Source organism: Berghia stephanieae, chromosome 11 (assembly GCF_034508935.2).
Source record: "Berghia stephanieae isolate SIO BIC M18660-M18661 chromosome 11, UCSD_Bste_1.3, whole genome shotgun sequence".
NCBI classification, from domain to species: domain Eukaryota; kingdom Metazoa; phylum Mollusca; class Gastropoda; order Nudibranchia; family Aeolidiidae; genus Berghia; species Berghia stephanieae.
In genome coordinates, this window is record NC_088370.1 from 26,100,249 (window position 1) to 26,115,613 (window position 15,365).

Here is a 15,365-nt window from a genome sequence, read left to right on the forward strand (position 1 = left end):
ATTGAAAGACCCACTTACACCAACCTCAACCGTCTGATTGGTCAAATTGTCTCATCCATCACTGCCTCTCTCAGGTAAGTAAGATATTCTCATTGTTTATTTCTTTAATCTTACGTTTCTTTCAATGTTCTTCTATAAATATATGCTTCTAAATATAGTTTTCCCTTATATTTTAAAATGCATAGCTTTTTGTATTTATATTCCAAAAAATATTTCTGAAATGATTTGTTAAAACAAGATATGCTTAAGAATAGGTGTTAGTGTGTTAGTGGTTCCGACTTTCTTAAACCTTTTGGGATTTTTTTCTGAAATGAAGAATTAACAGAGCTGTGACGTATGATGTTCAGAACAAATAGTTATCATTTATAAGAATTTATATTGCTAAATATAAACGCCTCCCACTCTAAAAAGAAAAATGACAAATTATTGGAACAAAACAAAACAAAAAATAAAAACAACTTTGATAATCGACTCGAATTTCTTTTCTTTTCATTTTTTTTTTTTTTTTTGTCAGTGAATACTAATCGAAAATTATAACACACAAAGTTCTCCAGGTCGTGCAAAGTTTAAAAAGAATTTTTTAAACTCAAAGTGACGGACAATTCGGTCAAACAAACTACAGTGTTCACAATATAAATTGTATTATTAATGTATGTATGGTTGTCTCCCCTTGTTGCAGGTTTGACGGTGCCTTGAATGTGGATCTCACTGAGTTCCAGACCAACCTGGTGCCCTACCCACGTATCCATTTCCCCTTGGCCACATACGCCCCTGTCATCTCTGCTGAGAAGGTTAGAATTAATTGTATTTCAGGTCCATGTGCTTTGACACTCGCCTTCGAATCGGAATGTCCAGGGTTCGAATTCCCGCTCTGAATGGTGCATAGTTGTGTCCTCGGAAAAGGCTCTTTACTCATATTCTCTCACCATACTCGAGAGTAAAACGAGTACCTGACTGTTAACAGATTTGTCTCTGTCCGAAAAAAAATGTAATATCGCCTAACTGGCGTCATGTCTCGTCCTATATGATATGTGTCTAGGAATCCCTTGTAAAGCGCTTTGAGCACGTTTAGTGTATATTTGTATAAATAAATACAAAATTTATTTAATTATTTTTGTATAATAAAATGGAAACATATATTTAACAATTTGGATGGACTTTCTTTATATATATATATATATATATATATATATATATATATATATATATATATATATATATATATATATATAATATATATATATATATATATATATATAATGCAAATTTTCACTCACATTTTTTTGGCCGAGACGACTCGTTTCTGTGTTTTTTACACTTCTTCAGTCGGCGTAATCCATTGTAATGTCGGTAGAAAAGTTCCTACTCCAAACTAAAGTTGTTTCGTTGTGTAGTGGTGCTTAGTGTTGATGTGTATTGTGATGTGCTCTCATGTTTATATTATGAGTGGTGTGTGTGTGTGTGTGTGTGTGTGTGTTGGGGTGTATGCGTGTAGGTGTGTTGTGTGTTGTGTGTACATGTGTGTGTGATATTGTAGCGGAATGTGGTTGCGGGGCGGGGGGGGGGGGGGGGGGGGAGGAGGCGCGGGGGGGGGGGAGGGAAGAGGGGTAGGAGGGGTATAATGGGGTCGGGAGGGGGGGGGAAGGGGGGGGGGAAGGGGGGAGGAAAGGGGGGGGGGAGGGTTATTTGGCCTTTTGCGTTTTGAGCTTGAATTTGTTAGAGTGTCTGCACATTGTCATCAGTTCAGATCTTTTGTTTAAGGTGCTATTGTTTCTGTAGTTGTGTAGTAAAATCTCCAGTTTCTCTGTCAGGCATAAATTGCATTTTCTAGCACCGCATCTGTAGGGGCTGCTTTGCTTGACGACATCCCAGGTTATTGTTGGTGTTTTTTGTGTGTTTATTTGTTCCCAATAGTGCATTGCTAATTTGGTGCTTTTTGCTTTGCTTTCATGTGTTATGGAGGCTTTGTGGTTGTTGTATCGTGTTTTGAATGGGGGTTCTGTGCTGCCGATGTATTGTGCTGCGGTGTTATCAGTGGTTATGGTGGCTTTGTAGACTATGGCGCTTTTTTGGCAGTTTCCTTTAAGAGGGCAATTGTCTTTCTTTCTGCAGTTACAGTTGTCTTTATTTGTATTTGTGTTGTTGGGTTCGGATATGATTTGTCTGTGGTGGTTGGTAATGATCTGTTTCATGTTTTGTGCACAGCTGTAGCTTATCTTGACGATGTTTCTGTTGATTATTTTGTGCAGACGGTGGTTCTTCGGGAAGTGTTTATCGATGAGTTTATCGCTACAATATCACACACACATGTACACACAACACACAACACACCTACACGCATACACACACACACACACACACACACACTCATAATATAAACATGAGAGCACATCACAATACACATCAACACTTATCACCACTACACAACGAAACAACTTTAGTTTGGAGTAGGAACTTTTCTACGGACATTACAATGGATTACGCCGACTGAAGAAGTGTAAAAAACACAGAAACGAGTCGTCTCGGCCAAAAAAATGTGAGTGAAAATTTGCATTATATATTAGCTCTAACCACCATTATCGAGCACTTTCGTACCTACAAGTACCCACCAACACTCATATATATATATATATATATATATATATATATATATATATATTATATATATATATATATATATCATGCTGGTCACGGTTCAGTCACCGTGCGGCTAGGTTGTCTAGTGGTATGACACTCGCCTTTGGATCGGAAGCTCCTGGGTACGAGCCCCGAGCGGTGCATAGTTGAGCACTTGGAAAAGACTCTTTACTCGCATTCTCTCATCGTACTTTAAAATGAGTTAACAGCGTTGTCTCCGTCGGAAAAAAAATTGTAACATTGTCCTTCATGTTACGTGTTGCTGTTGGTCAGCGACCTCTTGTAACGCGCTTTGAGCACGTTTAGTGGATATTGCACTATATAAATGCTCATGTTTTTTAAAACTTGCGAATTATTCTTCGAGTTCAAGTTCAATGTCTTTATCTGCAAAAGGCGAATTGCCCATCACTGCAGATTTTATACAAATATCTGGTGACTTTCTCCATTATTGTGTTATTGAGTTGAAAGATAAATGTTTAATAGTTGACCAAATTTGTTGTTGTTGGTAATATCTAGGATTTCTGGTGGGAGAGTGTTCCATTCCTTGATGGTTCTCGGGAAGAAACTGTTTTTATATACTTACTAGTGTATTCTTTACCCTGAACCTTTTGCCTCATCTCTTCTCTCCCAGGCCTACCATGAACAACTGTCCGTTGCTGAGATCACCAACGCTTGCTTCGAGCCCGCTAACCAGATGGTCAAATGCGATCCTCGTCACGGCAAGTACATGGCCTGCTGTCTGTTGTACCGTGGTGATGTTGTCCCCAAGGACGTCAACGCTGCCATTGCCACCATCAAGACCAAGAGAACCATCCAATTTGTTGACTGGTGTCCCACCGGGTTCAAGGTAAGACTTGTCCAATATGATTTTGCAGAATTTAATCATTTCTAGCTTGTCTATAATTGACGCGACTGACTTAATGACACTTTCACTTCACAATTAACTTTTTTATATATTTATTTATCTATTCATTTATTCATTCTTTTAAAAAACATTTATTTGTTTATTTATCTATTTATCTATTTTTTTTATCATTATTTATTTATGCAACTTTATTTCAACGTTACGTCCGTACTCTAGAAAAACAAGTATTAAAATATTTCGCCAGAAAAATTCGTCCTTCTAATATCAATTGATTAAAATTATCCTCATCTTGCCAAAGACTCTCAGATCTTCACTGATTTTTTTTTCTTTTTTTTTTTCAAGATGAGGATCGATATTGGAAGAACGAGTCTTCTGACCAATTTTTTAAAGCACTTTTTTTTCTCAGAAAACGACCGAACGAGACATGATAGTTTGTCCTGCCTACCTCTTTGTAATCAGATTCAATGGATATTTTTTTTTACTTCCTTCGAATATTTAATGTATTATTGAATAACGCTAGCTCTGACATCGTATCTGTCCTCCTTGTTCCTTCTCACAATCCAGGTTGGAATCAACTACCAGCCACCCACTGTGGTCCCAGGAGGAGATCTGGCCAAGGTCCAGCGTGCCGTGTGCATGTTGAGCAACACCACTGCCATCGCCGAGGCCTGGGCTAGACTTGATCATAAGTTCGATCTCATGTACGCCAAGAGGGCCTTTGTCCATTGGTGAGTCTTGTTTTCTCTTCTGTTTGTTTTATGTTTTGTATTTTGTTTGTTGTTGTTTTTTGTTTAGTATTTTGTTTGTTTGTTTGTTGTTGTTGTTGTTGTTTGGGTTTTTGAGGTTTTTTTTATTTTTTTTTTTTGAGGGGGGGGGGGAGAAGGGTTGTTTATTTATTTATTTACTTGTTTGTTTTTTACTTACTAATTCTGGGTCAACTTCTTCTTTTGAAGTAATGACAATCTTTTTTTTTTTTTTTAGATTCTAATTCAATGCATGAGCGAAAGATTTTAGAATGTTATAATCAATAAATTACGAAATAACTTATCCATATTTTTTTTTCTTCCTTGAATTAGGTACGTTGGTGAGGGTATGGAGGAAGGAGAATTCTCCGAGGCCCGTGAGGATCTTGCTGCCCTGGAGAAGGATTACGAGGAGGTCGGAGTTGACTCCGTTGAAGGAGAGGGAGAGGAAGAGGAGGGAGACGAATATTAAACTAGGCAGTCTCCTTAAATATGGAGCTGTTGTTGTTGTTGTTGTTGTTGTTGTTGTTGTTGTGATTGTCATGTCGTGTGTATTAGTTACCACGACGCAGTCATGCTTCAAGGACGACTCGAATCTCTTCCAGTTCCGGCATTTTCTTGAGAATTATTGTTTTGTGTTGTCCTTGCTAGCAGACGTCAGTTACGTCATCATTTTGGCGGAAGTCGACGCGTCTGATTGTCGTCGTCTTTGATGATTGGTCGGAGTGATGACTCTGATTGAGTTTTCTGAAACAATAAAATCAATTTATTCTCTTGTCATTATAATATTTTGACCTCGTTTTCATTTTCTTTGTATTCGTTTTAAAATGGTGGAGTGGCGGAGGGGGGTGGGAGGAGGGGATTGGAGGGGGGGGGGGGGGGTGTGAGTAGGGCTTTTTGCCCACCGCTAATGGAAGTAATTTTAACTTCGCATCAACGGCAGATGAGACGAGAATAAGAATACTCAAATGTTATGTCCAAGCAAGACTTCTTACGGCTCAGAAACATGGACCTGAAAACAGATAGAAGAAGAGGATTGAGGCCTTTGGAAATGTGGACTTCCGTTGCCTTGGAAAGATCGAGTGGGAAGAAAAGAAGAGAAACGAGAAGAGTCGTGACATCGTGATATCAGGACGACCGTAATGGAAAGTAATGAAAGAGAAGAGAGAACTTAAGTATGTTGAGAGCACAAGGACGCAGCGAACTGCAACAAGGACATTCTGGGGTGGTTAGGAGGGAGGGAAGGAGAGGGGAAAGGAGGGGAGAGGAGGCAGGAGCAGAACGTGGAGATGGGGGAGGCGGGACAGAATTGGCGGAGCGAGAGCGGTCAGCAGTGAGGGACGTGGGTGAGGGGGGCGGGGGAGGTGGGGAGTGAAGCGGAGGCAGGAGGGTCAGGGTGTTGGGTAGGGGGGAGGGGAGGTGGAGTGGGGAGGAGGAGGAGGAGGAGGGAGGGGGGAGGTGGGGTGGTGGGTGAGATCATGAGGGGAGGAGGAGGGGAGGGAGGAGGGGGGAGGAGGCGGGGAGGGGAGGCGGAGGGGAGGGGAGGAGGAGGAGGAGGGGAGGGGAGGAGGGGAGGAGGAGGAGGAGGAGGAGGCGGAGGGGGAGGAGCGGGGGGAGGAGGCGGAGGAGGAGGGGAGGAGGGGAGGGGAGGAGGGGGAGGAGGCGGAGGAGGCGGAGAGGGAGGAGGAGGGGAGGCGGAGGAGGGGAGAGGGGAGGGCAGGCGGGGAGGAGGAGGCGGGAGGGGCGAGGAGGAGGCGGAGGAGGAGGCGGAGGGGAGGGGAGGCGGAGCGAGGAGGAGGAGGCGGAGGAGGAGAGGAGAGAGGGAGGAGCAGGAGGGAGGAGGAGCGCGGACGGCGGGAGGCGGCGAGGAAGGAGGAGGAGGAAGGAGGAGGAAGAGGGAAGGAGGACGAGGCGGAGGAAGGCGGGGAGCGGGCGGAGGAGGCGGGCGAATGTCAGGGACGAGGCGGACGGGAGGAAGACGGAGGAGAGAGGCGGCGAGACCGAGGGCGGGCGGCGCCGAGGGAGGACGACGGAGCGCAGGGGACGCCGGAGCTCGCTCGGAGGCTCGCCGTCAGGCGGGCACGCTCGCATCTCCGTTCTCCTCTCCGCATCCGCCTGTTCTCCTCCTTCTTACTCCTCCTTCTTCTCCTCCTTCTTCCTCCTCCTTTCTTCCTCCTCCTTCTCCTTCCTTCCTCTTCTTCTTCCTCCTTCTCTCCTCTTCTTCCTCCTTCTTCTCTCCTTTCCTCTTCTTCCTCTCTTCTTCCTCCTTCTTCTTCTCTCCTTCTTCTTCCTCCTCCTTCTTCTTCCTCCTCTTCTTCTTCCTCCTCCTTCTTCTTCCTCCTCCTTCTTCTTCCTCCTCCTTCTTCTTCCTCCTCCTTCTTCTTCCTCCTCCTTCTTCTTCCTCCTCCTTCTTCTTCCTCCTCCTTCTTCTTCCTCCTCCTTCTTCTTCCTCCTCCTTCTTCTCTCCTTCTCCTCCTTCTTCTTCCTCCTTTCCTTCTTCTTCCCTCCTTTCTTCTTCCTCCTCTTCTTCTTCCTCCTCCTTCTTCTTCCTCCTCCTTCTTCTTCCTCCTTCTTCTTCTTCCTCCTCCTTCTTCTTCCTCCTCCTTCTTCTTCTTCCTCCTTCTTCTTCCTCCTCCTTCTTCTTCTTCCTCCTTCTTCTTCCTCCTCCTTCTTCTTCTCTCCTTCTTCTTTCCTTCTTCTTCTCTCCTCTTTTCTTTCTTCCTCTTCTTTCCTTTTAATAATTATTATTATTATTATTATTATTATATTATTATTATTATTATTATTATTATTATTATTATTATTATATTATTATTATTCCCCCCCCCCCCCCCCCCCCCGATAAAAAAAAATAATTCATCTTAGATATTGACATAGTTCGATTTAGAATAAATTCATAGGCGAGGAGGGGGGGGGGGGGGTTGGGTCTTATACATGGCTCTCGTGGAGGCCCTCCTATTATGGCTTACCATTTTGATTTGATATGACGCTAGTCTATCGCAAAGTTCGTTCCACTAGATCTAAAAGACCCAGCTACCTAATCAATGCTGAACCTCCCATAGTAGGCAGAGAGGTACTTGCTCTGTCTTCTATTCCCCTGTATTTGTTTTCCAATTGCTTTCTGTCTTTGTCTTGGAGTGAGGTTATTAAGTTTTGTCCTGACCCTGGCTGGAGTTCTTGGCTGGAAGGGAAACAGTTGACTGTTTAGTTATAGTTTAGGGAGATGATATTTTTTTCCTTGTAAATCATCTCTCAGTTATGTACTGTTATTTTTTTTTCATCATATTATGATTTGTAAACATTTGAGTGCTTCCTCTTAGTGGGGCATTGTGATGGTGTATGGGTGAGACTTTTAGGTGATCTCAAACTAAGTAGCCTACACTGATAATGTGCTCTTGGAATCTACCTCCCATAGTGGGCAGGGGTGGGGGGGGGGGGTACATACTGTGTCTTCTATCCCCTGATATCTGTTTTCCAACATGCCTTCTGTTTTTGTCTTGGAATGAGATTACTTGGTTTTGTCCTGGCCGGAGTCCTGGCTGGAAGGGAAACAGTCAAATGCATAGTTATTGTTTTAGGAGATGATATTTTTTTCCTTGTAAATCTGTTATGTATTATCATATGTGACCCTTCGTTTCAAAACGGTATTATGTCGGGATGGACCAGATGCTTAAAAATCAAATAATAGTTAAACTGGTCAAAAATATGAAACGTTGGTAAACGATGTAAAATATTATATTCCTTCACCTCTATAAAGCATAATATAAACTCAACTGAGGCATGATATTTCTGGCTGCAAATTCCATTTTCAGCATCTTAATCATCCCGCCTTAATACCGTTTTGAGACGAGGGGTCACATATTTGTTATTTTGAATGTATAATGTAAGCATTTGAGTGTATTACTCTTTGTTGGATTTTGTGCTTGTGTCCGGATGAGACGTATAGGTGATCTCAAACTAAGTACATTGGTGGTATGCTCTTGGAATCTACATCTGATCCCTATTTGTTCCCAGTTCCCCTATGTCTTACTTTTTCTTTGGTGCTTTAATTGTAATTCTAGAACTTTTTACTGTCCCATTTTCTTATCTTCCTTTTTACTGGCGCTATATAACCGAAATGTGTTGCAAGCGCCGTAAAACCCTGAAAAACAAACAAATATCTTGGAATCTACATCTGTTTCCGCCATTTTAGGAGCATCGATCACCACAGACCTGAAAAAGTGTGTATGAAACAGTGCCAGACAAAGCAGGAAAGAAAAATTATACAAGAAAGGAATTAATTATTTTATGAGTATCTTATATAAATACATAGCACCGATTGGAAAAGGGGTTTAACAATGAACAAAAAAGACAGGAAAGATTAAAATTGAAATCAGAATGAAGAAAATAAAGGAAATGAAAATGATACATGTTGAAAGCATTTATTTACACGTATTCACATATCTCGAAACGAACATTGTCATGGTCGCAGTCGACGTCTACAAATAATTTTCAGATCTAACCCCATATTGTTATGGGCTCATGATTGTAATGGAAATATTCTCAAACCAACGCAAAATATCTTCCATTACAACAATGCTAAATCGAGTCCATAATATTGCGTTCGGTTATCAGCCCTGCTCGTGAGGCATGTCTCGACGCTATGTTAGACTCTCAAAGGAACGAATATTATTATTGTCCATTACTACGCCTTTTTTTAAAATAGCCAATAATTCAATTCGTTTGTCAGATTTGTTCGGGTAGGTAGAAGCCGAGGTGCACATATTTACAAATGGTCGTTTACAAATAAAGTATACGGCGGTTTTAGGTAAGAAGCCTGTTGACATTGAAAATTGGGAGTCATGTACAATATGGCGGCGTTTCCATGGTGGCGGGAGTAACTAACAATAAACAAATATACAAATAAGTTATTTGGTTGTCTGTAATTGAATAAATAGAGAAATAGATTATTAATGGTTGATTTTAGCTTACCACGATTTTAACCCCATAGATAAGTCAAACTTGTCCCCATGCCCAGCGAACAACTATCCGAACAACTAGGCTACAACAATGCGTGTAGAGAAACGGCCTGGGGGCTGAACTTGCACTTATAAATCTATAAAATCCGAGTACCTTCCTTTTACACGTTCACAATTCACGGATTCATTTGATATTACTGGCATTCTTACGGTGTTTTGAGATCAGTAAAAAAAATGTTTTTGTTTTTTGTTTTAAATAACGGAAACGAGCTACAAACGTTGAAATATTTTGCAACATTTAGTCAGGTTTGAAACATGAGTTGCTCCCCTTGAAAAATGATCATTTGTAAATTAGACTTTAAATTAAGATAAATTTGCAAATATATACAAATAAAAAATATAAAATGTATTTTTAAATTAATTTTATACCTAATAAAGTTCTTGTTAGTGATTTATTTAATTTTTAAAATAAGATAAAGACTTGTAATCAATTTTCAAACAGTTCATTCTTACACTATAAGTATTATATACTTATATTGAAGCCACTCCATAATTCTTTACTCATTTTACACCTAGTCGAGTGGCTGCTCGAAAGAGCAGTTATTATCGATTAAAGCTTTCTTTGCCAAGTTCTTGATATTTATTCTGGGACTTCATATTTAATGTTTATAATTTACAGTAGGCCCAGTGTGGCAATATAGCTCACTTGCTTCACAAGCAAAGGGACTGAGATCGAACCGGGGTGCAGTCGAGATTTTGCTTTCACCTCTTGTTCAACGAGCAGCGATTAGATAGCTGGGCCTGTTAAGATCTGGCTGAGGTACTTTACTTTGGGATAGGCTATAGGCTAGTGCTAGCCTCCTATCGCAAGGGTAACAAGCAATTGCTATTGCCCGTTTCACACTATAGAAACTGGAATAAAAACGGCTCCATGGGCCCGGTGGCTCGAAAGGACTACTACTATTAGGCCCGATGTAAATGTCTAGGTAGCTTCTAAGCGCTTTAACGAGCAAACGATATTCGAAATACGTTAGACTTAATAGATTAACTACTCTTGTTCACAGATTAAATTTATTTAGGCTAGCTTGGTGGGTAACTAATGTTGGAACCCAGTCGTTGTTTGTTTTGTTTTTTACCTAAGATAAGTGGATGCGCATTAATTTTCTTCAGTTTCATAAAACCTTAGGTGTACAATTAGGATTTAAAACAGTCAAAATATATTTTTGAACGACGTAGGTAATGCAATGCCCAGCGGTCGATTGAAAACAGCTTAACATAATAATTGTACGGTGTATGTCACTAAACGGCGCATTGTTTTTGCTATGATGAAATACATGCCAAGGAGACATGCAACTTGAAAGAAATCCCGACAAGGGCAGTTTAAAAAATAGTTGTTTCCCTTTGTTATAATGAATTAACAATAATAAGTACTTGAAATAAAGCACATATCGTAATATGACTACAAAATATCCAAAATAATTATAAAATATATAATTATATATAAAATAGTCATAAAAATATTTTTAAATCTAAATTTTATGAAATGTAGTAATTGTATTCCATTTTCAACTGCGTTAGTAAAAAGTATATTAAATTTAGTATAAATTAATCCCATTCGCACCTCTCTGTACCCAATTACGCTGCTCGTAAGAGTAGCGATCGCACGTCATGTGCGAATCGCAAAGTATTTTAATTATTTGACGAGTCCTTGATCTTTTTCAAGAACTTTTGTAAAATCTGATCTGTCTTCATTCAGTGTGAAGAAATGTTCGAAATCGATTTGGCTAATCGGCAATCGGCCACTGTGTGTATGTGTGTGTTTTTGGTTTCTTTTTCTTTTTCGCCATCATCATGAGTCGCATTTATTTTCAAAACCTCAAAAAAAGAATAATTGAAACATAATACATAGATGCTACAAAAAATGATATTAGACACCGTAGTTGATAAATGGCAGGCCAATAAGAATATATGTTTATTTTAAAGAATATTGTAGTATACGTCTTGTGGTCAGGGAGACCCGCCACAATATGGAGGAAAAGTGTGATGTCAAAAAGCTGGTTCCTATATCAGTGGAAGTGTAAAACCACACTTCCGGAGATGGATACTCTTGTTTTTGTTTTTGTTTTTAAGGGTTTTACGGCGTTTGCAACACATTAAGGTCACATCGGCGCCAGTAAAATGGATGAAAATGTGATAGTAAACAGTTCTAGTATTAGAGTTAAAGCACCCAAGAAAAGGTAAGACATAAATGGAAAACTGGTTCAAATTGGAAACATATGTAGATTCCAAGAGTATACTATCAAAGTACTAAGTATGAGATCACCTAAAAGGCTCATCCTTACACAAGCACATGTCCCCACTAAGAGTAAGAGGAAAACACTCAAATGTTTACAAATCATATAGTGTACATAGACAAAACCTAATATAGTGCATAACAGAGAGATGATTTACAAGGGAATAAAATATCGTCTCCCAAAACTATTTATACATTTGACTGTTGTCCTCTAAGCCAGGGCCAGGACGAAAACCATGTACTCTCATTCCAAGACTAAGACAGAAAGCAAGTTGGAAAACAGATATAAGGGGAAAGAAGACACAGTACGTCCTCCCTGCCCACGAGGTGGAGGGGGGGGGGGGTGTCAGGAACCCCACCCGATACATACTCTGGTTTCAGAGTGACTGTATCGTATTTTCTAATCTAAAAATATATGCTGGTCGTCAATAGATATCATCCATCCTCGCTCTTTTACGTCCCGTAACCTAAGAATCTGCCAATACATCCTGCTACTGAAATAGCAATACCACCTTTATGTAACCTATTCATTATTATCTACTTTTCCAAACGACTGGATACACATACACACTCCCAAGGGTTTAGGGAACCAGAAGAGTGGATGTGTGATGTCACGACTTTTCTTCCCAATACTCTTCAACAGTTGTAACGTCACTTCCTTCCTAATGACGCATGGTAACTTAGTAACACTGGCTCTAAACTATCGGAACAATGGCGGACGCCCGTATGAAATATTTCTCCGGCGAGCATAAAGGGTATCCAGAGGGGAAAAAAATACATTTGATCATGTTTTGACTTTTACACATTCTGATCACAAGGCATATTATGAAAAGTTCTAGCCAGCATGAAGAATAAAAAGCAATGGTTTTCTTTGTTTAGAACCATGATGGCCGCCGTTGCCGGGCAGCGTGACATCAGACTATTGAATCGTATTCACAAGGTGACAGGAAGGCCCAGATGTATGGGCTTTTGCTTCGCACTGCTTCAGCAAGTCTCATCGCTTTAACGAATTTTGCTGCGCTGCGCTGCACTGCGTCTGACCGTATCCATCGTTAACATAACATAGCCTGACACTAGAACCCTCAATGACTGGCAGTTTGACGTCATTTTTTGGTCAGTGTCAGGCTATAACTTTACGATGGCTACGGTCTGAATCCAGTCAGGGGCAGCGTGGCTCAGAGGTACGGTCTTTGCTTCGTACCCGAAAGGTACCGAGTTCGATCACCCGCCGCTGCGCTGTATGTATGGCCTTGAGCAAGTCACCTCGCCTTAGCTCAATTTGCAGCGCTGCACTGCGGTTGACGCCTGGATTATTCCAGTCTTCCCTTGGAATAGCCCCTTGAGACAAATTTTCCCTATGGGATGAATAAAGATATTTTAAAATTGTTATTATTATTCCAGTCTTCCCATTGGAAAAGGCCAAAGGAGAAATTTGCCCTTCGGGATGAATGAAGGGGATTTTAAAATGTTATTTCCTTCTTTCTATCTTTTCTCATAACTAATAGGCCATTGACTTGACTTAATTGACTTGACTTTGATGCCTTTCGCGTCGCCTTGGTTGTTTCCAGTATTTCCTGTGTGAGGTGTCTCCAATATTGCCGGTCCTCTGCTAGGGTTCTCAGATTTTCAAGGTCCCCTGCCGTTATGAGACTAATGCTTTGTCCAAGTGTTGTGAGGTTTTTGTTTAGAATCACAGGGAGTGTTGTGATCGGTCTTCCTCTGAAAAGGCTTCCGTGTTTTTGGAAGTATCCCGACATGGCTTGGTTAGCTGGTATGTTTTTGTCCCTGCGTAGTATGTGACCGAAAAGTTGCCATCGTTGTTGTAAAATGTCAAGGGAGATTGGTCTTTCTTTTGTGATCTTATAGAGTGATTCATTTGAGATCTTTTTTGGGTATTTGATGTCCAGTACCCTTCTTAGCTGTGTGCGATGGAAGGCATCCAGATGTTCTTCTTCGGATTTTGTCAACGCCCAAGTGCCGCAGTTATACAGAAGTACCGGTTTTACAAGAGCACGGTACAGTTTCAGTTTGGTTTTTCTCTTTATTTTGTCACCTCTAATCCATACATTGGGTGAGTTTACTGAGTGCGGCGTTTGATATGAAGTGAGTGGAAAAGTGCCAGAAGACAATAGAGAATAAAAAAATTTTTCGCGGCGGTGGTGGGGTTTGAACCTGCGACCTTATTGGTACGACAACTCCGCCTGGCAGGTGAGAGACGCCACGCTCTCACCTGCCAGGCGGAGTTGTCGTACCAATAAGGTCGCAGGTTCAAACCCCACCACCGCCGCGAAAAAATTTTTTTTATTCTCTATTGTCTTCTGGCACTTTTCCACTCACTTCATATCTTGTTGTTACCAACATACGTGCCTGCTCCACTCACTTTTCTGAATTAAAAATTCACCCCATACACCGGAGCATACTCAATGTCTCAATCGTTTCTATGTTATATGTTTGTGATGAGAATATTGGCTATTAAGCTTAACTGCTGGTCAAAATTACTTCGCGATGGTGGCGAACGAATCGGCGATCTCAAGAAGTGGGTGAGAGAGGGATCTAGAAATGACTTTGGGTTTGAAACGAATATTTTTGTGTTCGTGGATAGCTCACACGGTAGAGCCACGCTCTCACCTGCCAGGCGGAGTTGTCGTACCAATAAGGTCGCAGGTTCAAACCCCACCACCGCCGCGAAAAATTTTTTTATTCTCTATTGTCTTCTGGCACTTTTCCACTCACTTCATATCTTGTTGTTACCAACATACGTGCCTGCTCCACTCACTTTTCTGAATTAAAAATTCACCCCATACACCGGAGCATACTCAATGTCTCAATCGTTTCTATGTTATATGTTTGTGATGAGAATATTGGCTATTAAGCTTAACTGCTGGTCAAAATTACTTCGCGATGGTGGCGAACGAATCGGCGATCTCAAGAAGTGGGTGAGAGAGGGATCCAGAAATGACTTTGGGTTTGAAACGAATATTTTTGTGTTCGTGGATAGCTCACACGGTAGAGCCACGCTCTCACCTGCCAGGCGGAGTTGTCGTACCAATAAGGTCGCAGGTTCAAACCCCACCACCGCCGCGAAAAATTTTTTTATTCTCTATTGTCTTCTGGCACTTTTCCACTCACTTCATATCTTGGCGTTTGATAGCTGTTTTCTTCTTTGTACATCCTCGGTGTCTCCAATTAGTGAGCCGACTTTCTTTGTTCTTTTCCATTCCTCTTTGTTCCTCGATATTGTTGTAAATTCGGTTTTATTGGCATTGACTTGGAGGTTATATTTCATGAGGGTGTTTTGTATGATGTCTATATTTGCTGGTGTTGATCCAATAAAATCAACATCATCTGCATAGGCGATTTCTCTAGGGATTGCATTCTCAATATGAGTTGTTGGTTTTGGAATGACTTTTCGAACTTCTTTCAGAGCGTGTTCTAAGTATATTGTGAACAGAATCGGGCTCAGACTATCTCCTTGGGGGGTCCCGATGTTACTTTCGAACTGCGTCTGTTTTGTGGCCCCGTATATCCTTGGTTGTATCTTTGTGTTGCTGAGGAGAAATCGGATTATTCGGAGCTCGTCTTCGTCTACTATTTCTGTTAATATCTCCAAAAGTTTTCCTCTGTCGATCGTATCAAAGGCTGCGGACATATCGATTCAGGTTATTGTTATGGATATGTTTTCTTTGAGTGCCTTTGCTGCCAACCATTTATGTGTCCATACAACGTCCGATGTGCCATTACAAACTAAAATCACTTTTATATATTATTAGTATTAGCCGTCATTATCAACGGGCGCCCATCCACACCAAAGTCAACTGGGGCAAAGACAACACCAGATTCAGAGCTTGAGATCACTGCCACTCATCTAG

At 41.0% G+C, this 15,365-nt stretch overlaps 1 protein-coding gene across 1 annotated transcript in view; it reads left to right on the forward strand.

Annotated features, from left to right (window-relative positions):
* LOC144957151 (tubulin alpha-1D chain) overlaps positions 1–5,031 on the forward strand; it is a 9,813-nt gene extending 4,782 nt beyond the window's left edge. Inside the window, exons 4-8 of the mRNA XM_078888168.1 lie at positions 1–74; positions 680–791; positions 3,269–3,484; positions 4,067–4,230; positions 4,579–5,031. The exon at positions 1–74 is cut by the window's left edge and continues 126 nt beyond it. Of these exons, the coding sequence (XP_078744294.1) occupies positions 1–74; positions 680–791; positions 3,269–3,484; positions 4,067–4,230; positions 4,579–4,717 (705 nt within the window). The 3' untranslated portion in view covers positions 4,718–5,031. The remainder of the gene's footprint in view (positions 75–679; positions 792–3,268; positions 3,485–4,066; positions 4,231–4,578) is intronic.
* Positions 5,032–15,365: the final 10,334 nt, after the last annotated feature.